The following is a 26,931-nucleotide window of genomic DNA, read 5'->3' on the forward strand; positions in this document are numbered from 1 at the left end:
GAGACTAATATTATCTCCATTTTAAAAATGAAGAAACGTAGGCTTAGGCCAGGTGCGGTGGCTCATGCCTGTAATCCCAGCACTTTGGGAGGCCTAAGCAGGCAGATCATTTGGAGTCAGGAGTTCAAGACCAGCCTGGCCAACATAGTGAAACCCTGTCTCTACTAAAGATACAAAAATTAGCCGGGTATGGTGGTGCATGCCTGTAATCCCAGCTACTGAGGAGGCTGAGGCAGGAGAATCGCTTAAACCTGGGAGGCAGAGGTTGCAGTGAGCTGAGATTGTGCCACTACACTCCAGCCTGGGTGATAGAGGATGACTCTGTCTCAAAAAAAAAAAAAAAAAAAAAAAAATGTAGGCTTAGAAAGTTTAAGTAATTTGCCCTAGTGATGTAGCAGCTGAGTGGTGTGACTGAGATTTGAACCCAAGTAATTTTGGCTCTATTCTACTAGGACATTTATGCTCTTGAGCATTAAAATATTTTTGGTCGTCTCATAATGAAGCATGCCACTCAGATATAAAAACTAGGAAAGCACTGTATCATTTCAAAAGAATATTAACAGTGTCGGGCCATGGCTGTGTAATGCTTTTCTCTGTAAACTGCATTTATCAATCAACAAAGGGAAATGAGTCTCTATGAGATGGAAATAATAAAAGTCTGACCTTCCCCTCTGAGGAATAAGCCATGAGGACTAATTAAGTAATGGCTCCAGTCCTGCTCTGCAGGGCTAAGTAATGAAGGACCTGGGAGGACTCCAGTTCTGTTTTCCAGAGATTATGTTTGACTGTGGCACTGGGAATTTTCCACATATCATCCCGATAATTACTTGAAAAGCAAAACTTAAAGCATTTCACTGATGACGATTTTTTTTTTTCTTGCTCAGATATCCATGATTTAAACCGTCGGAGAGGGTCACTGGCCTAGAATTCTTCTTGGGTGATTCATTGCAGAGTGAAAATACTGACTTCTGATCTCAATATGGCCTTATACTTTAGAGATGTTTTTGTACATGAATCTGCCTTCCTTTCCTTCTTCCCCTTCCTCCCCTTCCCTCCCTTCCTCCTTTCTTCCTTTTTTCTTTTTTTTTTTTCTCTTTTTCCTTAAATCCTGAGAACTGTATTTCCTCTTTTAAGCTAGATTGCTGGAGATAGCTTTGATGGTTTACAAACATGTATACAAAAGTTGCCCAGCAGTTCTCCTACAGAAAGTGGTCTGTTGGTGTTCCTAATCATATATATGCTTTTTTAAAAAATCGACTAATGGAACGATTAAAACAACAGAGGCCAGGCACAGTGGCTCACACCTGGAATTCCAGCACTTTGGGAGGCTGAGGTGGGTGGATCATGAGGTCAGAAGTTCGAGACCAGTCTGACCAACATAGTGAAACCCCGTCTCTACTAAAAATACAAAAAAATTAGCCAAGTGTGGTGGTGTGTGCCTGTAGTCCCGGCTACTTGGGAGGCTGAGGCAGGAGAATCGCATGAACATGGGAGGCGGAGGTTGCAGTGAGCCGAGATGGTGCCACTGCATTCTAGCCCAGGTGACAGTGCGAGACTCCATCTCAAAAAAAAAAAGGGACAAAAAGACTACTTTGACTTTGTGTTTGTCTAATACCTTCTTTCAAACAGTCACATGTCCATGCTTGCTTGTTGCAAATTCGGAACAATTTTTTGTTTGGTTTTGGCTTTGTTGGGTGTCTGATTAATTGAAAGTGAGTGGAATTCTGGAGAATAAGCAAGAAGAGACTAGACTGAGGATAGGAGTGAGAGCACACACAGGTGGCACCGTAAATCTCTCCTAAGCTGTAGTCAGTGCACAGGAAAGTCCACGGCCTAAAATCAGGGTTATGCACACGCCCCACCGCCACACACACACATTTGTGTCACAGCTGCCGAGAAGCGCTCTGAGAACCTTTAATACAGCGTTTACACGTGCATCCTTTAAAAAATACTTCATGAGTCTTTATGCCAAATAAATGTTTCCTTCGGAGCCCAGGCCAGCTCGTTCAAACTAAAGCCATTAGTGCGAACGATTATTGCAGCCCAGCCATTCCCCAGCAGCACACCGGGCCAGTAAACAGAGCAAAGGTCTGTGCACAGCTGCAGGCTGATGGCACTGTCTGGGGCCGGGCCTGCCGCTTTGGACTGTTGCAATAACCGCAGTGAACCTCCCATTCCCCCATCTGACCCATTTTCTCCCTTTCTCTTTCCCGTTTCTTCCCATGTGTCCTCCCTTCACCTCACTTATCGTGGCCAACAAACCTTTAGTGCTGCCTTTTTTTTTTTTTTTTTTTGGTAAACAGAGGGAAACAGCTCTGTCCCATGGCTGATGGGAAAGGACTTCTGTGTATCCTATTTGGTTTTACAGGCTGATGTGCCACAATTACATATTCAAACCAACAGCATTTTTATTATAAACAGATGCGTTAAAATCAGCCAGGGTAGCCTGCTGTTAACGTCCGCTTCCAAGCTGTTCTAGCGCAGGGCTTGAAGGCAGTCTCTTGTTTATTACTGAGTCCCTGAGTTCACTTAGATGTTTCTGTCCCGGATATGAGCTTCCAGATGGGTTCAGATCAGGTTCTTGGTTTTTATTTTTTAACTTTGGAAATACCTGAAATTTTAAGAGAAGCAAGTGAAAAGGCTGCATGAAACTAGAATTTCTCTGACTAGAAAGCTACTTGATGCCTTCACCAACGGCTTGCGAAGTATTTTTCTGTTGTAGGTTTTCTTAGAAAGTTCTCATATGAGATTCACATGAGGAGCCTTCAGAGTCGGGAAGTTACTTGGCAGAAGCTAATGCTGTGTTTACTCGTTTGACTAACATTGGACTTCTTGAGTCGTCTTTTCTTCTGTGGTTACTAGTGTAATGGAAGGAAAAGTGAATGTGAAGAGAATGTTCTCCAGCAGTCTAGACCATCACTATCTTTCACTAAATTCTTTTAAAGGAAAAAAAAAACTTTTAATATTCAGTCCCAAAGGCTTGAGTTCCGTGCAGTGGCCCCCGTAATCTGGCCTGCGTCTATCTTTTTGGGTTCTATCTTTTCTGCTTTGTGAGTTTCTTAATCAGCAAGGCTCGCCGTTCTGTCTCCCACCGTTGCTCGTGCTGGGATAGGATTTTCATCCTTGATGCCGCAATTTTATTTCTGTCACATGGCTTAATTTGAAAATCTCCTGACCAAATCATAACCACAGTGATGTATTCATTAGGGTGGCTGTTACATATATTTGAAAAAATCAAATAGGATCTGGTGAGCATGTGGAGAAATTGGAACCCTTGGGTGTAGTACTGCTGATGGGAATGTAGAATGGTTCAACCACTATGGAAAACAGTACCATAATCCTCAAATAATTAATAATAGAATCGCCCTATGGGTCAGCAATTCCTTCTGGGTATATACACCAAAGAATTGAAAGCAGGGACTCAGGCGTGTATTTGTCCCCCAGTGTTCATAGCAGCATTATTCACAATAGCCAAAGGTGGAGGCAACCCAAGTGTCTGTGGACGGTAAGTGGATACAGAAATGTCGTCTGTACGTGCAATGGAATATTATCATTATTATTATTATTTGACACGGAGTCTTGCTCTGTCACCCAGGCGGAGTGCAGTGGCGTCATCTTGGCTCACTGCAACCTCCACCTCTTGGGTTCAAGAGATTCTCCTGCCTCAGCCTCCTGAGTAGCTGGGACTACAGACGTGCGCCATCATGCCCAGCTAATTTTTGTATTTTTACTAGAGATGGGCTTTCACCATGTTGGCCAGGCCGGTCTCGAACTCCTGAACTCAAGCAATCTGCCTGCCTTGGCCTCCCAAAATGCTGGGATTACAGGCGTGAGCCACTGTGCCCGGCCAACAATGGAATACTATTGAGCCTTCGAAAGGAAGGAAATTGTGACACATCCCACAGCTTGGATGAGCCTTGAGGACATACACTAAATGAAATAAACAGTCACAACAGGACAAGTACTATTTGAGTCCAAGTATATGAGGTACTGAATGGTCAGATTCATAGACAAAGTGAAGTGGTCGCTGCCAGGGCCTTGGGGAAGGGGAGGGGATGGGTTGTTACTGTTTAATTGGTGTGGAGTTTCAGGCTGGGGGGAAACTTTCTGGAGAATGGATGATGGCAAAGCTTACACAGCGATGTAAGTGTATTTGATGCCACTGAATCATATACTTAAAAATAATTAAAATGGTTAATTTGATATCTACTTCATCACGGTTTTTTTTGTTTTTGTTGTTGAAATGAAGTCTCTCCCTGTCGCCAGGCTGGAGTGCGGTGTTGCGATCTTGGCTCACTGTAACCTCTGCCTCCCGGGTTCAAGCGATTCTCCTGCCTCAGCCTGCTGAGTGGCTGGGACTACAGGCGCACATCACCACGCCCAGCTAATTTTGTATTTTTAGTAGAAATGGGGTTTCACCGTGTTGGCCAGGATGGTCTGGATTTTTTGACCTGATGATCTGCCCGCCTCGGCCTCCCAGAGTGCTGGGATTACAGGCGTGAGCGACCGTGCCCGCCCTCATCACAGTTATTATTTTTTATTTTTTTTAATTGTTTTAAAAATCTGACCAAACCTTTAGTCCACCCTGACTGGATGTAAACTATCCTGAGTGCCACTCCCTGGGCCCCAAGGTGTGGCCTGGTCCCGCCACTTCTCCTCTGTCTGTGTCTCTTCCAGTAGAGGCCCCGTCATGTGCCTTGCCAGCCCTGGCACAATAGACAGCTTGGTGGGAAAGAAGGGGCACAGGCTTTGGGTGCAGACAGAATCAGAATTCACACTGCTCACCAAAACCCGTCCTCTCGCACTTGCCAGCTCTGTGCCCTGGGCAGATGTTTTAGCCTCTCTGTGGCAGTTTCCTTATTTATATGTTTAGGAAGATCCTCTGTGAGGGTTAAACAAGATAAGAGCCCCATTCTGTGCCAGGCAACGAGAAATCGTTTTCGTTTTGGGGATTTTTTTTCAATATTACTTCTTTGCCCTTCAATAAACATTTGTGGATTCATTTAATTTTTAAGGGGTCTCTTTGGCAGACACTATTCCTGCCATTATTTCAATGTGGCCTCCTTTTCCTCTGAAAGAATACTGATTGGGGCAAGTGACTTAGGTATTTCTACCACCACATGGCAGGTTCCTGAGATAACAAGTTGACAGCATTGTAGGAAGTTTTCCTAAGAACCTGCCATTTTCACGTTCCTTACGTCAAATAATTATTGATCTAAATTGTCCTTTTTCTCTGCCCTAAAATAATCTTCTTCCTTCAACTCCTGATATGTTATTCCTTTCCAAAGAGAGGTAAGGGTTAATTTAACAGATTTGCCAAAAACGCTATTGTATTAATCCATGGGTACTCTAGGGGTGTGGACAGCATGTGTACCCCTGACAGTTTTAGCAGTACCCTGTCTGCCTGTATTTACACATCGGTGATAGAAGACTGGGAATGTCCAAAGTCAGGCTTCCTAAGGAATTCACCATTTTCTAGGATTTATTGTAGTGTGTGTACATATATCTTTGGGTGTGTTCTGCCATGTATTATATTGTTAGTCATTCTATTTTTGGTATGGTAGTTGTAGGGAAGAGGTAAGATGCTCTAATTTTCAATTATGTTTATCAGATTACTTTGCCCTTTTAAAATATATTAACTGGGAGGCCGAGGCAGGCGGATCACGAGGTCAGGAGTTTGAGACCAGCCTGACCAACATGGTAAAACCATGTGGCTACTAAAATACAAAAATTAGCTGGCGTGGCAGCACACGCCTGTAATCCCAGCTACTCAGGAGGCTGAGGCAGGAGAATCGCTTGAACCCGGGAGTTGGAGGTTGCAGTGAGCCAAGATCATGTCATTGCACTCCAGCCAGGGTGATAGAGCAAGACTCCGTGTGTGTGTGTGTGTGTGTGTGTGCGCGCGCGTCTCTTTCTCTCTCTATATATAGTATATGTTATACATATATGTGTACCTATATACGTACATATATACATATGTACGTATACGTATATACATATGTACGTATATATGTACGCATGTATATGTACACACATACGTACATATATGTATATATGTATACACATGTACATATATACACATACGTACATATATGTGTGTACACATGCAATTTAACCTTTCATTTTATATTGCTTTTTTTTTTTGAAATGGGGTCTTGCTCTCTTGTGTGACAGTTGTGCAGTCATGGCCCACTGCAGCCTCAACGTCCTGAGCTCAGGTGATCCTCCCACCTCAGCCTCCTCAGTAGCAGGGACTACAGGCTCACACCACCATGCCTGGATAATTTTTTTTTTTTTTTTTAATTTTAAGAGATGGGGTTTCCCTATGTTGTCCAGGCTGGTCATGAACTCCTGGGCACAAATGATTCTCTTGCATGAGCTTCTTAAAATACTTGAATTATAGGCATAAACCACCATGACTGGCCTATGTGGGTGCTTCTAAGATGTGTTTCTTTTCCCTAAGATATTTGTGGCTCTGGTGATTTGTGTTTAATAGAGGCTAATATTTCATTTTTATTAGTTTTGAAATAACAAATTCTAACCAGCTCAAATTAAGCACAAGCTTCAGGTCTACTTGTTTCTTATCCCTGGTCTTTCCTGCTCTTGTGTGAGCTTCTGCCACACTGGCTGGCTGGGAGAGGGAGGAGTCTCTTGTCTTAAGAAATGTCTCGGCCTGGCCAAGGCTGTTTTCTTGACCAGTGCACTGACTGGTCACCACATGAGAGGGGATCTTCCCTTGGAAACCTGGGTCTTCTGAAGTACTTCTCTTACTGCTTGGGAGTCAGGTTTTTGAGTGTGTGTGTGTGTGTGGTCGGTTGTGTGTTTTTTTTTTTTTTTTGGAGATGGAGTCTCAGTCTGTCACCCTGGCTATAGTGCAGTGGCATGATCTTGGCTAACTACAACCTTCGCCTCCTGGGTTCAAGCAATTCTCCTGCCTCACCCTCCTGAGTAGCTGGGATTACAGGTACCTGCCACCATGCCCAGCTAATTTTTGTATTTTTAAGAGAGACAGAGTTTCACCATATTGACCAGGCCGGTCTTGAACTCCTGACCTCAGGTGATTCCCCCACCTCAGCCTCCCAAAGTGCTGGGATTACAGGTGTGAGCCACCGTGCCCTGCCCTCATGTTCCGTTTTACAGTTCAGTTCCACACTGTTATATTTGAAGACATGGTCACCAGAGACCCAAGACATCGTGGGTTTATGCTTCAGGTGTCATCACAGCTGTGTGTGACTGTAATGAATATAGGACATTTCACAGATACAATGACCTCTTCCCTCTTCTTTCTCATCTGTTTTCAGTCACTGCTTCAACCACCTGTGAGAAGTTAGAAAAAGCCAGGAATGAGTTACAAACAGCGTATGAAGCATTTGTCCAGCAGCACCAGGCTGAAAAAACAGAACGAGAGAATCGACTTAAAGAATTTTACACCAGGGAGTATGAAAAGCTTCGGGACACTTACATTGAAGAAGCAGAGAAGTACAAAATGCAATTGCAAGAGGAGGTCTGTGCTTTTGCAGCCAGAGTTTGTCTGAGGCCTCTGCAGCTTGCTTGAACCCTGATTGCTATTCACATCCTTGATGAGCTTCTCTTTTTTAGTCTAATAGGTATAGAAAGTATGTTGTTGTTGTTGTTCATTTAAGACGGAGTCCCACTCTGTCTCCCAGGCTGGAGGCTGGAATACAGTGGCTTGATCTTGGCTCACTGCAGCCTCTGCCTCCCGGGTTCACGTGATTCTCCTGCCTCAGCCTCCTGAGTAGCTGGGACTATAGGCACCCATCACCATGCCCAGCTAAGTTTTGTATTTTTAGTAGAGACAAGGATTCACCATGTTGGCCAGGCTGGTCTCGAACTCCCAACTTCAGGTGATCCTCCTGACTCGGAAACAATTATCTTTTTAATTGAATAGTTTTCTTATGACCAAAGGAATGTATGTATGTTAAGTGAAAGAAGGGAAGACAAGAAGGAGAAAAAGATAAAATTGAAAAAAAACAACCCTTTCTTTCTACCCAGAAATAATCCCTTGTAAACATCCTGGTGGTGTGCTGCCAAACTATTGTTTTGCATTTCTTTTTTTTTTTTTTGTAGTGGCATTTGTTTAAATACCCCATTTTTTTTTCACTGAATAAAATATCAAACCTTTTTAATTTCGTAGCTGCCTTTTTAACTCAGTTTTTCATTTAGTATCTACAGAGTGCTTACTGCAGGCCAGGCATGTGCTAGGGCGTGAGTGGTCAAGTGACAGGTGCAGAGCATGTGGCCCTGTCACTGTGAAACATATGCTCGTTCCTGGTCATTCCTGGTGACTGATGCAGCCATTTCCATCCGTCACCCTGGAGAGCCTCTATGTCTGTGTTCCTGAGGGTAGGGAAGGAGACAGAGGAGAGTTGAGCAGTGAATCTCAGCTGGGTTGCTCTTTATGCATTCTTTGTGTGTGTGCATGTGGGGACAGAGTTTGGGACATTGGCCAGGCTGGACTTGAACTGCTGGGCTCAAGTGATCCTCCCCCTCTGCCTCCCAGAGTGCTGAGGTTCCAAGTGTGAACCACTGCCCCGGCCTTCGTATGTATTGGGGAGCCTTTAAACTAGATCCAAGCTTACCTGTGAAGCTGTGAAGTCTCCTAATGTGGTTACTTTGCTTATTCAACTTAGGACATTTGGTTTTACTGTCAAACCACGGTTTTGTTTTGTTTCTTATAGTTTGACAATTTAAATGCTGCCCATGAAACCTCTAAGTTGGAAATTGAAGCTAGCCACTCGGAGAAAGTTGAATTGCTAAAGAAGGCCTATGAAGCCTCCCTTTCAGGCAAGGATGCTTTTTTTCCTCTTTAAACAGAATAAAATCTGAAGGAACTGCGTGATATGTTTTAAGATGGAAATGATTCATAACTTTCTGCTTCAGCAAATGCCCTGTGGCGTTCAGGCTGGGGTGTTCTTGGTTCCTTTTTGCATTGTTTATTGTTAACAGATGCCTTTTCCCACTCAGGATGCAAATAATAGTTACAAATGCCAGCCTTGTGTTAAATAGGATGGGCTTTGGAAGATTGTAAAAGCCATTTTGGGGGTGGTGGTTGCCAGCTTAGGTTCCTGGGAAGTGGAAAGTACAAGTTTCTCTCTTGTAATCCACAGTAAAGGATCCACCCCAAGTGCTCCTGCACAGCAGCAGTGCTGTGAAATGTCGATGCCACTTATTGAATAGAAAAAGAGTCTTTTCTAGTTTTCATCTGTCGTCAGTGGAAGGGTGTAAGCCATTGCTTTCACAGCAGAATCGGCAGTGTCGCTCACAGTCTTTCTACTAAACCAGTTGCATCTTACAGAGCAGCCTGGGCGTGTGCTAAGAACTGGCTGTGTGACCTTTAGCAAGGACTTTCTCACCAGAAAAAGAGAGTTGCCTAAAGTCAGGCAGAGATGATAACGTGTAAAAGTGACTGGCTCCAGGCAGACTTTTAGTAAACATTGTTTTTCTTCCTTCCTGCTAGAAATGAGTGTAATTTTAGACTTATGTTTATGTCATGAAGAGCAAATTGAAAAGAGCACCAGGTTTCCAGACCAGGAGTCTGGAGTGGCATTTATGAGAGCCTGCCCTGAAATGGCACTCAATGTTTTCCTAAGGTCGCATGGCCTCTGTGGGCCTTGGTGGGCCTCAGGGCTCTCAGTCATGAAATGGGAATGTCTACCCTAACCACCTCTCAAGGCTATTTTGAGAACAGATGGCCAATTTACATAAAAGCATACTGTAGATGTAAAGTAACGTCATATGGCTTAATCATCAACCCCTACATCTATATGCTTTAACTGCTGGAGAGTACATTGATCTCAGAGAATGTTATTGCCTCAAAAATATCCTTTTATTTTCCCAGAAATTAAGAAAGGCCATGAAATAGAAAAGAAATCGCTTGAAGATTTACTTTCTGAGAAGCAGGAATCGCTAGAGGTGGGTGAATGTCAATATCCCAGTATCCCCCACAAAAAAAAAAATACCATTTTTGATTTTGTTTGGTTTTAATGTTTCTGTGTACGTATGCTGAGTTTCTGGGGTCTTCTTGTTAACTTACATGCCACATTTCATTGGTTGTGTTTTAGAAGCAAATCAATGATCTGAAGAGTGAAAATGATGCTTTAAATGAAAAACTGAAATCAGAAGAACAAAAAAGAAGAGCAAGAGAGAAAGCAAATTTGGTAAGTTGTGTGTGCTCCTTTATCAGGATGGAATTTTTCTTCTTAATTGCCTTTTAGAGTCGTTTAAGTACTCAGCAGCCAGAGAAATAACACAGGTTGTGAATCCTTCTCATGTCTGGCAATGTGCTCTCTAAGGTGTATAAAACAGCTGCTTTGCTTACTGGTGTCATTTTACCATCCTAAAATCTGACATACAGATGAAGTCCAGGATGTTTCTGGTGGTCTAAGCTAATACCTACAGAAAAAGGAGGAAGCTACCAATTAGGATTAGAGTTTTATGTGAAGACTTTATTAAAAAAAAAAAAAATCACTAAGTTTACAAACTACAAAGTTCACTCTTTTTTTTTTTTTTGAGATGGAATCTCACTCTGTCAGTCAGGCTGGAATGTAATGGCGTGATCTCGGCTCACTGCAACCTCCACCTCCTGGGTTCAAGCGAGTCTCCTGCCTCACCCTCTCGAGTAGCTGGGATTACACGCACGCATCACCATGCCCAGCTAATTTTTGTATTTTTAGTAGAGATGGGGTTTCACCACGTTGGCTAGGAAAAGTTCACTCCTTTAAAATGTAAAATTCAGTGGCTTTTAGTATATTCATAAAGTTGTCCATTGGTCACCAGTACCTCTTTCTAGAACATTTTTATCACCCCCAAAAGGAACCCTGGACCCATTAGCAGTCACTCCCCTTTTCCCCCAAATTTCCCAGCACCAGGCTATCCCCAGTCTACTTTCTATCTCTATGGATTTACTTATTCTGAGGATTGAATACAAAAGGTTGATTGTACAACATGTGGTCCTTTAAGACAGGTGTCTTTCACTTAGTATAAAGTTTCCAAGGTTCATCCATGGTTTAGCCTATATCAGTATTTCTTTTTATGGATGAATAATATTTCATCATACGGATAAATGTCACTTCTGGAAAGTACAAATCTCTTGGAAGCTGAAATTTCTCGTGGCACATTTGTCCTTTCTCCCCTGCCTTCCCCCAACCTTTTTTTGTCTTTTTGAAAAAAATGTGTTTCCTTGCTACTTCTGCCTTTAGTACACCGTTTTCATTCCATGTTTATCCTCTGGGACTGCAGAAGCAAAGCTTTTCTCCACTGCAAATCTCCGGCCAGCTCTAGAAAGAGCATGTGTGGATCTCTCAGTGAGACCTTCTGCAGACAATCTCATTGGGAGATCCTCTAGCTATTTGATAACAGTAGATGAGCTTATATTCAAAGAAACTTGAAAGCTATTTATTCTAGAAGATTCTTAGGAAGAGTCAGTGATTTCAAAAGAAATCTAGACTTACATGCAGGGATATGCAGGGTGTAAACCTTATTGATGGCTCAGGAAACAGGTTTGAAAGAGCTTCCGGTACACAAAGAAGATTCCTCTACTGCAGCCACTTTTGAAAAGCTAAGGCAGAGTCAGATTGAGGAACACAGAAACATCCAACTGCTTCTGCCACGTAAGCATGCTGAGGCTGCGGAAACAGAGTACGTCTGACTGTAGTCCGGGAGAAAGGGATGGGCTGGCAGAGGAGGAGGAGAAAATGCAGAGGGTACAAGTCTTGTAAATGCTCTGATTTTAAAACTGACGGTAAGTTACGCCATTTCCCTCTAACAAAAATGAGGTAGGATTTGCTATTTTCAAGGTAAAAAAAAAAATCCTGCATACAAGGATAACACTGTATAAAATGCATGAAATTTAAACATTGATACTTAGTATTTGTACGTATTTATGGGTTACATGTGATGTGTTGAGACAATCATAGACTGTGTAATGCCCAAGTCAGGGTATTTAGGGTATCCGTCATCTTTATCATTTCTTTGTGTGTGGAACATTCATTTCTTCTCTTGTAGCTATTTTGAAGTACACAATATATTACTGTAAAGTGTAGTCACCCTACTATGTTATTGAACACTAGAACTTATTCCTTCTATCTAACTGTATGTTTGTATGCATTAACCAACCTCTCCTCATCCCCACCCCCCCACCTCCCACCATATACACGCATACCTCTCCCAGCCTCAGGGAACTGTCTAGAGTTAAAGATATATTAGTCCCTGTCCTTACCCTTTCCATCTCTGGAAGCTTTTCTGATCTTTCCTGAGTAGGTCACTTAACCCGTGGAACACATTTGCTCTTTCTGTGTGAAGTAAGGGGTTTGGATTAAGTAATCCCTGAAGGCCCCTTCCTGGATTCTCCTTAAGGATTGGTCCAGAGCAGAAACCACTGCCCTGGAAGATAAGCTTGATGAGCCACACCACCGGCTCTTACCTAAGACGTTCCTTCATTAAACATATCTGATCAGTGGACCTTACGCTGTTCTTCTGTAGCATAAATTTTGGATGGTTTAGTTCAATTTCCATGAATAAAGCAAGGAGTGGGTGCACGGTGTTGGGAAATCCACACTGATGGTGTGCTCTCAGAGGACACCTCCCCTGATGTAGGATTTATTTTGGAGAGTTTTATGTTTTTGAGACAGGATCTTGTTCTGCCACCAGGCTGGAATGCAGTGGTGCATTCACAGTTCACTGCAGCCTTGACCTCCCGGCTCAGTTGATCCTCCCGCCTCAGCCTCCTGAGTAGCTGGGACTGTAGGCATATGCCACTATGCCTGGCAAACTTGTAGTTTTTGGAGAGAAATTTTAATAGGCTATGTACTCCATGCCGTGTAGGTACTGGGGTGTCACAATATAAAATGATAGTATTATGTCTGCCCTAGAAGTATGGCCTGGTCAGCGTAGCCCCATCATAACAAAAATCCAGAGACTCAGGACATTGTTGTCTCTGTTGTTTTCCAGAATAATGCACTGCTTTTTCTTTCCTGATCAATTTGTTTGGTAGGACAGAACTGTTGTTCCCTGTTCTCCCAGCAAATGCCAATAACTGACTTACAGATTGCCTCATCTCCAGCCAAGATTCTGTTTTGTATGTAAGCAAGGTTTTTCTCTTGATACAATAACATGTTTGATGCAACTCACATTTTTGCATATTAACTTACCGATAAATGAGTGAAATGTTTGCTTTCAATATTGGGACCAGTCTTTGACATTAAGGTGCTCTTGTTTTTCATCTCTTGCTTTGAAATTGCTCTAAGGTGATGAATATCTGTCGCTTGCTACTTGTCTAATGTCTAAATCTAATAAAAGATGCTTTAAGAATTTGAACTATGTGAGTGTGTGGAATAAGAGGAGTATCTTGCTGTGTCCTTTCCAGAAAAATCCTCAGATCATGTATCTGGAACAGGAGTTAGAAAGCCTGAAAGCTGTGTTAGAGATCAAGAATGAGAAACTGCATCAACAGGACATCAAGTTAATGAAAATGGAGAAACTGGTATGTTTTCTTCAGAATGAATATCTTACAAGTGGGGTAATATCTGTGAAATGGAGCCCCACATTTTAGAACTGTGGAGTTGGGTTAACTTGCTCCTAAAGATATTTAGGAATTGTACAAAAGATAAAGTTCACATTTTCTTTGCCAAGTTTGTTCAATATTTATTCATTGCTGCCTCCTAGAATGTTTCCTTTTTCAAGGAACATGTAAAACAGCACCCAGTCTTTGGAAAAACTACAACAAACAAATCAGGCTTATATTTCAGTGGTATTTTGAATCTTCACCTGCATAAGGAAAATGTTTAAATATCTATGTAAAATCCGTACTTCAATACACCACCCACCCTGGACAGGTTTCTTAGGTCCAAAACAGTTGGATATGTTTAACAGAAATGAACAGCAATACAATCTATCAAAATTCTTCATCTTGCTTCTTGTGAATTAGCATGTGATAAAAGAATTGTGGGCTGGGTGCAGTGGCTCATTCCTGTAATGCCAGCAGTTTAGGGAGGTTGAGGCGGGTGGGTCAGTTGAAGTCAGGAGTTCGAGACCAGCCTGGCCAACATGGTGAAACCGTCTCTACTTAAAATATAAAAATTAGCTGGGTGTGGTGGTGGGTGCCTGTAATCCCAACTACTGGGGAGGTGGAGGTTCCATTGAGGTGAGATGGCACCACTGCATTCTAGCCTGGGTGACATAGCAAGACTCTGTCTCAAAAAAAAAAAATTGTGCTATAATAAGATTCATCCATTTGGACAAGTAGCAGGTGTTACCAAAAATATGAATAACATTCAGTTTGCAGTGTCTAGAACAGAGAGCGATGTTAGTGTGAGTGGCATGTTCAGTGTTCAGCGTCAGTCTTGGCCCGGCCCTGAAATACAGCTGCTGCCAGCCAGGACTGTAACCAAGTTGGCAGACCTTGGCAAGGCAGCTTAAGTGATCCCCACCCTCGCAGTGCCTTGCTGTTGACTGTCCAGCTGCCGCATGCTACTGGCCTCTTCTCCCCACAGTGATGAGTGACTCAGGCTTCTACAAGTGCCTCATTCAATCCCAACCCAGCCCTGGACAGTAGGGGACACGGGGGACCTCTCTGCTGTTTGGTTTGTGTTGGTTTGGGGTTTGGTTTTTTTCTGGGGACTATGACTTCTGTTGAGGGAGATAACAACCAAGCCCCTATGTGGATATACCAGCATTTTGAATTATCAGGACATTTTTGTAAAGGAAGGAAAGGAACTCATGGTTGTTAATGGGCCCAACCTAGCATACATACCAGTTCCTGCCAAAGGTCGTCCTGTTCAACTGGGTCTGGTATCTTCTAATCTGGGAGTCAGGTATGACTCAGATGATCCTGTTAGTAGGACTGCTCCATATGCCATTCATGCATCAAAACTTTCAAAAAATCATGTGCAATAAATCAGACTTTGCTGTGAACTTACCAACACATTTAATTTTTGTTGATGTACTGTTTGTTTCTTGCTATGCCCCAGAGGTATCCTGATAATATCTGTCAGCCTTGCATTGTGTATGTGGAAGAATAAGTTAATCCAATGAGAGGGAAACCCACTGTTCCCTTCATATTTGTAAATTACAGGCCTCTGATAAAATTAAGAGACTTAGAAGCACAGGAAGTTTTCTAAGAAAGACAGCTTTCCTATGAAACCCGCCTGCCCATCATCAGCTCTGTGACATTATCAGGACTAGTTTACCTAGGATGAGATAATATTTAAAGGACAATACCTCCCAATCTCGAATTCCAGGTTTTTTTGCACATTGTTTTTATCTGGGAATCCTTGATAATTACTGAACGTAGACTCCTTTTCTGGAAAGTGATTTAACCCAAACGGCTTGTCCTGAGCTGCTTCCGGATAACAGGATGTCTTAAGAACAATCGAGCTCCAAACTAAGCAACTAACTCAAAGCGCGTTAGTCCTGCTGCAAGGACAAGGACTTAGACTTAATTCTGACGGAGCTATAATATCGCCTCTTCATAAAGCCTTACCTTTAGAAAGTGAGTGGGGGATGGAATCAGGTCTTCATCATGTTAAGTGATTAAAAGTCCTCAGGCATCTTACCCTTTCATCTCTCTGCTGATCAGTTTTGTTTGCCTTGAAAGTTCAGCCTGCACAGGCCAGCAAGAGAACAGACCTATCTTCAGCTGACCTGAGGAGACTGGTGGCGTGTTACTTCTTTGATGGGATGCTAAGAGCTCTGTCAGTTACAGCTTTGTGTGGCCACTCAGAGGCAAATGCTGAAAAATTACCATGAAACTGAGTTCAAGTCCATAGTAAACGTTGCCAGGGACTGTGAATTATTGGCCTATGAGTTTTCATCAGATTTGGGAATCTTTTTTTTTTTTTTCCCAGCAAAATTCACCATAAGAAGATACATAAGCTTTGATAAGTGTGGGCAGTGTGTTTGCAGGGTTTATTTCACATTGAAACAGAAACAGGCACCAATTCTTAGAGAATTCCGAAACAACGTGACCTGGAACAAATCTCTTACCCACTTGTGTCAATATTTAAGTGGCCTGGCATACATGTTTTAAAAATACCCAGCTGCTCTGTTTTGCTGTTTTAAAATCTTTTTCAGCATGTTAGTGTATAACTATTTTAATATGGTAGTACATTTTCCTTAATTAAATCTCCAAAGTGTGCTTGTGTCGTGAGGTGCCTTAAGAAATGAGGGATTTTTTTTTAAATATTGTATAAATGTTGGAATTCTTGTTTATGCCAAGGTGGACAACAACACAGCATTGGTTGACAAATTGAAGCGATTCCAGCAGGAGAATGAAGAATTAAAAGCTCGGATGGACAAGCACATGGCAATTTCAAGGTAAAAATAAAACAGTGCCGTTTCTCCCGAGCTCCCCGCTCCCTTGCACATCCAGTGTACTTTCTGGACACACTCTACCCCTGCACCTCCTGGAAATATGATGGAAGCAGATGGTTAAAAGGGCATTGATTTCTCTCTGGAAAATATGAATGTAGTAGTTCATGCTTTTACCAAAGCGGCCTGAACTGTACACTGAGACCCAGGCCAGCAAGCCTGCTCCCACGGCCTCTGGCTGCCTCTGAGAATGCTTTCAGACAAAGAGCAACACAAAACCAAATAGAAAACAGCCCCCAACATAAGATAGTCATAAAACATGTCGAATATTTGCAAAAGTGGCACTCCGCCTACTATGAAATTGCCCAGAAAGTAGTTATTATTATTTTTTGAGATGAGGTCTCACTCTGCTGCCCAGGCTGGAGTACAGTGGTGCGATCTTAGCTTATGCAGCCTCCACCTCCTGGGCTCAAGCAATCCTCCCACCTCAGCCTCCTGAGCAGCTGGGACTACAGGCACATGTCATCATGCTTGGCTAATTTTTGCATTTTTAATAGAGATGGAGCTTTGCCATGTTGCCCAAGTTGGTCTCGAACTCCTGGCCTCAAGTTATCCACCCACCTTGGCCTCCCAAGGTGCCAGGATTTACAGGCGTGAGCCACCACGCCTGGCCTGTATTTGGGTTTTTAGCCAGCCAAACACCTGTGACCTTCTGCAGGATTCTGTCTTATCCCAAAGGAATAATTTTGGACTTTTTAAAGTTTCAGATGCTTAGAAAAAATTTTCAAGTTTTTTTTTTACATAGATCTACATGGTTTCTGGCTTTTTTCTTCAAGGCAACTTTCCACGGAGCAGGCCGTTCTGCAAGAGTCGCTGGAGAAGGAGTCAAAAGTCAACAAGCGACTCTCTATGGAAAACGAGGAGCTTCTGTGGAAGCTGCACAATGGGGACCTGTGTAGCCCCAAGAGATCCCCCACGTCCTCCGCCATCCCTTTCCAGTCACCAAGGAATTCGGGCTCTTTCCCCAGCCCCAGCATTTCACCCAGATGACACCTCCCCAAAGTCCACAGACTCTCTGAAAGCATTTTGATACAGGTCTGCAGGACTGACCCCAAGGAGGAACGTGGGCACAGAGGTATATCAGCACATGTGTGATCACCGTAGGATAACTGGAGCGTCACTGCCGCCGGAATCAGCAGCTTCTGAGACTGAAACTCTGGAGGAAGACTTTTGCCTCCTTCCAAAAGATTCCTCCAAAAACAGATTTCGGCATCGACACGGATGTTGTTGCACAAAGCACTTAAAGAACGAGAGCGTCTTGTTCATTGCCTTTTTCACCTAAGCATAGGGGGAAAAACTCTCAGGGCCCTGTTACGATAAAGATTTATAACCTTTGTAATGTTCTTCACCACAGACACCTTCTTGTGAGTTTTCAGTCTGACTGTGGGGGTAGGGGGGGTGTGAATGAAATGGATGCCACAGAGTGTCATGTGTCTGATGCAGCTTCCTTTGCTGTGTATTAAATGTCAAAATCTGAATATATCTGGATATGTACTAATCAAATAATAATCGGCATATATATTTCAGCCAAAGCCATAGAAGAAAAAGCAATAGTTGCTTGAATTATGATCATCTACCACCAACTCTGCTCAGCCCTGTAACAGGGTAGGGAGAGGGTGTAACAGGAAGAGCTTTGACTTGTCCCTGTCTATACATTCTCTGAATCTTTTGGGGGTAACTTCTTGGCAGTTTTTCAGTGTTCAGCCATGTCAGTTGAAACTACATTTTTCTGTAGATTTTTTACTTACCCATGTGAGCCTAACACTATTCTGTTATTCATTTTCTCAGGCTGTGTGTAAATGTAAAACCCTAATTTTTCTATAAAAAAAAAAAAACTAAAGAAAAAGGGCAGTACCAATGGGTTTTTCCGCCTTATTTTTACCTTTGATCTATCCTTGCAGATTTAACCTGTCTTCTTCTCTCCCAATATTCTCATTTTCCTTTTACCTTTCTCCACCATCCAGAGCCACAAAAGCAAACCTTCTACCTCCTACCTACTTTTCTCTGGGACAAGGATAAAGGATGATGATTTTCCAGAGCCAGCTCATCTTCCAGGTGCTGAAACCACTTTCCAAATAAACTAAAGCCTGGATTTGATATTACAAATTTTGGGAAATCTTAAAGAACGAGAAAAAGGAAGTTATTGGCTAGTATAATTAAGAAAGGTAGGATTCAGTGCTTACCGATGATGCAATATTTGATTGATTGATAGAAGAAAACAGTCTGGCAGGATTACGCTCATTTTTCAGATACCCTTTGAGAAGTCCCTCTGTCTTTGGGAAAGTAGCAGAATGGCCCGCTGACAAATGGAGAATGTGGCTTGTCCGACTCTCCTCCAAGTTGCATTTCAGTTTCTTTCCAAAACTTATTACCTCCCCTAATCCTGAGATTTTGGAAAAGGTGGAAGGAAGAACGGTTGATTTATCTCCCCCTCCCTGCATGTGTCAACATTGTGATGTCTGTCAGTATTTACTAATCTACATTCAGTGGCTGTACAAATAAATAACCGCTGTAGTAAGAAGAGATTCAGGATACCAGAGGTGGATATTTGGGTCATTTCCATGTACACTACATAGCAAGTTGATTCTCATGTTGCATGTTCTTTTAAATTAGTGGTTGTGTGTCTTAAGTCTTTAACTTCCAATAGTTTATCACGTATGTAACCTTCTGTGTTTGCTTCTGATAAATGGAAATGTAGATTCACAGCCACTTCGTGGGATATGTCTGCTCACGCTTCCAAGTTGTTCTCAATGACATTAGCCAAAGTTGGGTTTGCCATTCATCCCTTAGGCATGGTAAATCTTGTGTTGTTCCCTGCCGTTCTCTGTATTATGTGACTGGGAAATAAATCTCATAGCAGTTAATATAAAATGTCTTCAGAGGATGGGAGAGAACAGGAGAGAAGATGGGAAACAAAACAGAATTTTTAAGACTGTGTTTAAACCAAATGTTTCATGTAGAATGCAAAATGTTGGCACGTCAAAAATATGGATGTGTAGACAACTAGTTGTGCTCAGTTTGTAGTGATGGGAAGTGTATTTTACTTTGATCAAATAAATAATGCTGGAATACTCATGAATTGCATCCTCTGACCTACTTCATTCTTCAAATTCTTCATTGTTACAGCCCTGTGACAGCACAGTAAAGATCGTATCTCCTCTTAGTTTATTTCCCAGGAATTTCCACTGCAACCACAGAATTGGTCATGGGCTCACAGAGCTAGAGTTACAGCTAAGCTCTTCTTCTCTAAATTCAAAGCTATCTGTGTTTGAGAAATAAATTTTGGCTGGTTGTAACAATTTCTGCTGTATAAGAAAATTGGACAAACTTGGTAAATATTTTTAAATATGGTAAAAAAAATGTCTAAACAAAGTTGAATGTTCTTAATCTATGCATCTATTTCATATTGAAAGGTAAACTTCTAAAAACATGTTCTAGTTATAGAATAATCTACAATTATACCTTTGAGTGCAGCAGTTTAAAAAAATGAAGTGTGCATGATTTTTTTCAATACCTTCATAAATTAACTCACGTTTCTTAAAGTTGCTCCTAAGACAAAATGACATTTCTAAGCATCTGAATCTGGAGTTGTTGCTTGTGGGTAAGTAGTTGAACTGTATCTAGTACATTTTAAAATTCTAATATATTGTGGTGATTTAAAAGAGAATACTTGGTATTGACCCACATATCACCACCACCAAGTCTTTCTGGATGTATTTTAAGCCAAGTTAACTTAAAAAACACTTATCCCACTTTTTATTTTTTACAAAAACTTGCTCATTTAATAGAAATGATTATATAAAATTGTTTACACATGTATAAAAACTAGGAACACGTATGTAGGTAAGCAATCAAAATCATGCTTTCTGTTAGAAAAGTTAACACTTCTGTGAATAGACTGGATGACTTCCTTTTAGTTTGGATGTCTGGGTCGGACTCACAAGACGCTGGGGTTGCGGTTTGGTGCTTGACATCAGCCTCTGGCAAAGCACTGATAAAAGGAACCCCAAAGCTGACTGTGTACACAAATGGGCTTTCCGTAAGTTCATTACACTTCCTTTTCCAAGTCAGGAAAACTCAACAGTGGTAGCTACTGTGGTCTGTCCTTGAAGATTCTGAGCAGTGCAAATGTAATATCCTGCATCAATCGTCTCAAAGTCTTCCACTGTAATGACACTCTGGGAGATTCTCGTGGTGTGTCCCAGTCCTCTGTGGATCAGCCTCCAAGTGTCTTGGATCGTCACAGGCCTTTCATCCTGTTTAACGACACCCACACAGACTGAAGCACCAGGGACAAGCTGCTATAAACAGCTCCCAGTCACCCAACACTGTTGAGCGTTCCTTTCAAAGAGCAAAGCACATGCTTCTAAAAGACTGTTTAGTATGCGTAGCACATAAGCTGTGGAAGCTTCTACACTGGAATCATTTTAGGCTGCATTTTTTCCAAACAGCCTTGAATTTCATTACGTTGTTTGGCACTGTCTTTCTGCCCTTTTCTTCTGTAAGATTTTACTTAATCTAAAATGTAGGCTTTCAGAACTCCAAGGAAGTGGAACTGGTATTAAGCATAAGCAGGGACAAAATTTTCCACTGGCCCCGTTCTTCACATTGCCCACTTTCTTTTCCTAGCTAAGTGGTTCTTACCTACAGAACTGAAAGTCAGTAGCCTGAAAAGGCACCCACTGTATAAATGACTAAGAGCTCCCAACTGCTCAGATTTCGGAGAGGGAGAAGTATGATGAGGCCAATGTGCCCTAGGACTCTAGTGGGAGAAAAGCTGTACCAAGGATGGGTAAGATAACGTACTACATGACAGGACCCCTATTTCTAGAAAGTGCGACGGCCACTTTCGAGATGTCCAGCCAACTCCAGTGATAAGAACATAGTATTTTCTGAATTCATTTAACAGAACTAATATATTACTAAGTGAATACCTTTCTCATAAAATACCAAATAGCAATGTGGGCAGGGGTGGGGGACCTCTATTGAAAATCATCAATGTCCTGTAAGTATGACCAACACGTTTGATAATCGAGTGCCTGGTACCAGGATGCCGGAAAACACTATTCCCCAGAGACAGTTATTTTCTACCAATCACAGCCCATAGGCCAGAAGGATGTCAGCTACTGAATGTGTCTTGTGGAGGCCAAATCTCTTCTGGCAACAAAGGGATTATTCTGTGCTGGTAGCAGAGCTGTTATTTTAGCAAGCAGAATATGCACAAGGGCTAAGTATGCTGCAATTGCTTTTATGAGAAGTCTACTTTAAAATTATCTCTGGCCTCACAGCACCTTTTTGGCATGTTCTATGTCCACTTGGTGGATGTCTGCTCAGAGCAGCTTGCCATGGACACAGCTTGTATAGAGAACACTCTAGCCAAGTGAAACACAGGGGTACAAAGAAGCGGCAGAAACAGCCCAGTGGGCTCTCTCAGTCCCCAAGGAAGCCACTTCTGATTTTGTCTCACAGAGATCCTTGGAGAGGCCTACCAGAGAAACTGGGAAAAGACCACAGGGAGAAGGAACCTTCTAGCTGAACTTTGTAACAATTGTGACCAAACACAAAGTTTCCTGGACAGAACTCGGCTGAGGGGGTGAAGCAGGAGTGCAGACACGGCACAGAAACCGTGGCAGCTAGGAGATGTGAAATCTGAAAGCCCTGTTTGCTTCCTTAGCCGGGAGGCTGGTAGCCTGGGGCAGGTTCTCAACCCTGCTCATCCACTGCCTAGAAACAAACTCGGGTGCTGTTGGCGGGGACAGAGGGAGTAAGACCAGCCCTTTGGGCTACATGGGAGCTGGGTGAGGCCTGTAGCTGCTGGCTTTCCCCCACTTCCCTGGTGACTTGCATGACACAGCAGAGCCACCATAATCCCCTGAGGAACATAACCCCATTGGCCTGAGAACCACACCCCCATTCCCAACAGCAGCCATAGCAAGACCCGCCCAAGGAGAGTGTCTGAGCTCAGACACGCCTAGCCCGCCCCCAACTAATGGTCTTTTTTTACCCACTCTGGTAGCCGAAGACAAAGGACATAATCTCTTGGGAGCTCTAGGGTCCTGCCCACCACCTGATCCTCCCAATACTACTGCAGCTAATGCTCTCTTTAAAGTGCCACCTCTCACAGAAGACCAACACAAAACTAGTGCAATAAACAAAACTACAACTAAGGACCCTTACAGAGTGCATCCATTTCACTCCCCTGCCACCTTCATCAGAGCAGGTGCTGGCATCCATGGCTGAGAGACCTGAAACATCAAAGGACTCTGTGCAAGCACTACCCAGTACCAGCCCAGAGCCCAGTAACTCTGCTGGGTGGCTAGATACAGAAGAGAAGTAACAGTCACTGCAGTATGGCTCTCAGGAAGCCACACACATAGGGGAAGGGGGAGAGCACTATATCAAGAGAGCACCCCATGGGACAAAAGAATCTGAAGAGCAGGCCCTGAGCCCCAGATCCTCCCTCTACCATAGTCTACCCAAATGAAAAGGAACCAGTAAAACAATTCTGGTAATATTTCCAAACAAGGTTCTTTAACACCCCAGAGGATCACACTAGCTCATCAGCAATTGATCCAAACCAACAAGAAATCCCTGAATTGCCAGAAAAAGAATTCAGAAGGTCAGTTATTAAGGTACTCAAGCCGACATCAGAGAAAGGTGAACTCCAACTTAATTAAATAAAAAAAGACACAGGATATGAAGGGAAAAATCTTCAGTGAAATAAATAGCAAAAACAGAAAAAAATCATAATTTCTGGAAATGAAGAACACACTTAGAGAAATGAAAAATACATTGGAAAGTCTCAGCAATAGAACTGAACAACCAGAAGAAAGAACTTCAGAACTCGAACATCAGATTTTTGGATTAACCCAATCAAAGACAAAAAAGAATTTAAAAGAATGAACAAAGCCTCCAAGAAGTTTGGGATTATATTAAACCAAACCTAAGAATAATTAGTTTTCCTGAGGAAGAAGAGAAATCTAAAAGTTTGAAAGACATATTTGAGGGAATAATCAAAGAGAACTTACCCAGCCTTGCTAAAGAGCTAGACATCTGCATACAAGAAGCTCAAAGAACACCTGAGAAATTCATTGCAAAAAGATCGTCACCTAGGCACATAGTTATCAGGTTATCTAAAGTCAAGACGAAGGAAAGAATCTTAAGAGCTGTGAGGGAAAAGCACCAGGTAACTCATAAAGGAAAACATGTCAGATTAACAGCAGATTCCTCAGCAGAAACCCTACAAGCTAGAAGAAATTGAGGCCCTACCTTCAGCCTCCTTAAACAAAAGAATCATCAGCCAAGAATTTTGTGTACAGCAAAACTAAGCTTCATAAATGAAGGAGAGATACAGTCTTTTTCAGACAAATAAATGCTGAGAAAATTCACCACTACAAACCCAGCACTACAAGAAATGCTAAAAGGAGCTCTAAATATTGAAACAAATGCTTGAAATACACCAAAATAGAACCTTCTTAAAGCACAAATCTCACAGGACCTATCAAACAAAAACACAATAAATAAATAAATAAAAACCAAGGTATTCAGGCAACAAATAGCACAATGAATAGAATGGTACCTCACATCTCAATACTAATGTTGAATGCAAATGGCCTAAATGCTCCATTTAAAAGATACAGAATGGCAGAATGGGAAAGAAGTCACCAACCAAGTATCTGCTGTTTTGAAGAGACTCACTTAAGAAATAGGATTAACATAAACTTATGGTAAAAGGCTGGGAAAAGATATTCCATGCAAAGGGACACCAAAGTGAGCAGGAGTAGCTATTCTTTTTGTTTGTTTTCTTTTGTTTGAGACGGGAGTCTCACTCTGTCACCCAGACTGGAGTGCAATGGCGCAATCTTGGCTCACTGCAACCTCCATCTCCCAGGTTCAAGTGATTCTTGTGCCTCAGCCTCCTTAGTAGCTGGGATTACAGGTGCAGGCCTGTCTTATAGAGGAGTAGCTGTTCTTATATCAGACAGAACAAACTTTAAAGAAACAGCAGTTTAAAAAAGACAAAGACGTACATTATGTAATGATAAAAGGACTTGCCCAACAGGAAAATATCACAATTTTATATATATATATATGTAGTATATATATGCACCTAATGCCAGAGCTCCAAAATTTATACAACAATTACTATTAGACCTAAGAAATGAGATAGACTGCAACACAATAATAGCGGGGAACTTCAGTATTCCACTGTCAGCAATATATAGGTAATAAGACAGAACATCAACAAAGAAACAATGGATTTAAACTGTAACCTAGAACAAATGGACTAAAGGGCTATTTACAGAACATTCGACCCAACAACTGCAGAATATACATTCTATTCATCAGCATATGGAACATTCTCCAAGATAGATCATATCATACGCCACAAGTCTCAATAAATTTAAGAAAACTGAAATTATATCAAGTACTCTCTCAAACCCCAGTAGAATAAAATTGGAACTCAATTCCAAAAGGAACCCTCAAAACATACAAACACAGGGAAATTAAATAACCTGCTCCTGAATGATCACTGGGTCAAGAATGAAATCACGATGGAAGTTAAAAAATTATTTGAACGGAATGAAAATAGTAGCACAACCTATCAAAACCTCTGGTATACAGCAAAGGCAGTGCTAAGAGGAAAGTTCATAGCATTAAATGACTACATCAAAAAGTCTGAAAAAGCACAAATAGACAATCTAAGGTCACACCTCAAGGACTGGAAAAACCAGAACAAACCAAACCCAAACATAGCAGAAAAAAGAAATAAAGATCAGAGCAGAAATGAATGAAATTGAAACAAAAAAATACAAAAGATAAACAAAAAGCTGGTTCTTTGAAAAGATAAATAAAACTGATAGACTATTAACAAAATTAACCAAGAAGATCCAAATAAGCTCAATTAGAAATGAAACAGGAGATAATACAACCAATACCACAGAAATACAAAAGATCACTCAAGGCTACTGTGAACACCTTTACATACTCAAGCTAGAAAACCTACAAGAGATGGATAAATTCCTGGAATTATACCACCCTTCTAGATTAAACCAGGAAGAAAGAGCAACTCTGAACAGACCAGTAACAAGCAGTGAGACTGAAATGGTAATTTAAAAAACTGCCAACAAAAATAAGCCTAGAACCAGATGGATTCACAAATGAATCCTATCAGATGTTCTAAGAACTGGTATCAATCCTATCAACATTATTTCACAAGATAGAGAAAGAAGGAATCCTCCCTAAATCATTCTGTGAAGCCAGTATCACCCTAATACCAAAACCAGGAAAGGACATAACAAAAAAGAGAAAACTATAGATCAACATGTTTGATGAATATAGATGCAAAAATTCTTAACAAAATACTAGCTAACCAAATCCAACAGCAGATCAAAAAGATAGTCCACCATGATCAAATGGGTTTCATACTGGGGTGGTTTAACATACACAAGACATTAATGAGATACACCACATAGAATTAAAAACAAAAAATCACACGATCATCTCAACAGACACACAAAAAACATTTGACAAAATCCAGCATCCCTTTATGATTAAAACCCTCAGCAAAATCGGCATAGAAGGGACATACCTTAAGGTAATGAAAACCGTCTGTACCAAATGGGAAAAAGTTGAAAGCATTTCCCGAGAACTGCAACAAGACAAGGATGCCCACTTTTATTCAACATAGTACTGGAAGTCCTCGCCAGGGCAATCAGACAAGAGAAAGAAATAAAGGGCATCCAAATCGATAAAGAGAAGTCAAACTGTCACTGTTTGCTGATTATATAATCATATACCTAGAAAACCCTAAAGACTCCTCCAAAAAGTTGCTAGAACTGATGAATGAATTTAGCAAAGTTTCAGGATACAAAATTAATGTAAACAAATCAGTAGCTCTGCTATACACCAACAGTGACCAAGGTGAGAATCAAATCAATAACTCAACCCCTTTTATAATAGCTGCAAAATATATATATACTCAGAAATATACCTAATTAAGGAGGTGAAAGACCTCTACAAGGAAAACTACAAAACACTGCTGAAAGAAATCATAGACTACACAAATGGAAACACATCACATGCTCATGGATGGGTAGAATCAATACTGTGAAAATGACCATACTGCCAAAAGCAACCCACAGAATCAATGCAATTCCCACCAAAATACCACCATCATTCTTCATAGAACTAGAAAAAACAATCCTAAAATTCATATGGAACCAAAAAAGTCTGCATAGCCAAAACAAGACTAAGCAAAAAGAACAAATCTGGAGGCATCACATTACCTGACTTCAAAATATACTGTAAGGCCATAGTCACCAAAACAGCATGGCACTTGTATAAAAATAGGACATAGACCAGTGGAACAGAATAGAGAATCCAGAAATAAACCCAAATACTTACATTGATGTTTGATGAAGCAAACAAAAGCATAAAACGGGGAAAGGACACCCTATTCACCAAATGGTGCTGGGATAATTGGCAAGCCAAATGTAGATGAATAAAACTGGATCCTTATCTTTCACCTTATACAAAAATCAA

The 26,931-nt window shown here is 41.6% G+C and overlaps 2 protein-coding genes across 9 annotated transcripts in view; one reads left to right on the forward strand and one right to left on the reverse strand.

Moving 5' to 3' along the window:
- Positions 1-19,461, forward strand: part of MTUS1 (microtubule associated scaffold protein 1) — a 156,961-nt gene extending 137,500 nt beyond the window's left edge. For all 8 annotated transcript variants that reach the window (XM_055287019.2, XM_063613047.1, XM_055287028.2 and 5 more), the window contains 7 exons: positions 7,302-7,504; positions 8,700-8,805; positions 9,860-9,933; positions 10,083-10,178; positions 13,385-13,501; positions 16,235-16,332; positions 17,163-19,461. In XM_055287019.2, coding sequence (XP_055142994.1) covers positions 7,302-7,504; positions 8,700-8,805; positions 9,860-9,933; positions 10,083-10,178; positions 13,385-13,501; positions 16,235-16,332; positions 17,163-17,376 — 908 coding nt within the window. In that variant the 3' untranslated portion in view covers positions 17,377-19,461. The remainder of the gene's footprint in view (positions 1-7,301; positions 7,505-8,699; positions 8,806-9,859; positions 9,934-10,082; positions 10,179-13,384; positions 13,502-16,234; positions 16,333-17,162) is intronic.
- A 664-nt stretch (positions 19,462-20,125) lies between these two features.
- Positions 20,126-26,931, reverse strand: part of PDGFRL (platelet derived growth factor receptor like) — a 63,512-nt gene continuing 56,706 nt past the window's right edge. Inside the window, exon 6 of the mRNA XM_055287178.2 lies at positions 20,126-20,642. Coding sequence (XP_055143153.1) covers positions 20,454-20,642 — 189 coding nt within the window. The 3' untranslated portion in view covers positions 20,126-20,453. The remainder of the gene's footprint in view (positions 20,643-26,931) is intronic.

The sequence above is a fragment of the Symphalangus syndactylus genome, chromosome 1 (assembly GCF_028878055.3).
Source record: "Symphalangus syndactylus isolate Jambi chromosome 1, NHGRI_mSymSyn1-v2.1_pri, whole genome shotgun sequence".
In the NCBI taxonomy this organism is placed as follows: domain Eukaryota; kingdom Metazoa; phylum Chordata; class Mammalia; order Primates; family Hylobatidae; genus Symphalangus; species Symphalangus syndactylus.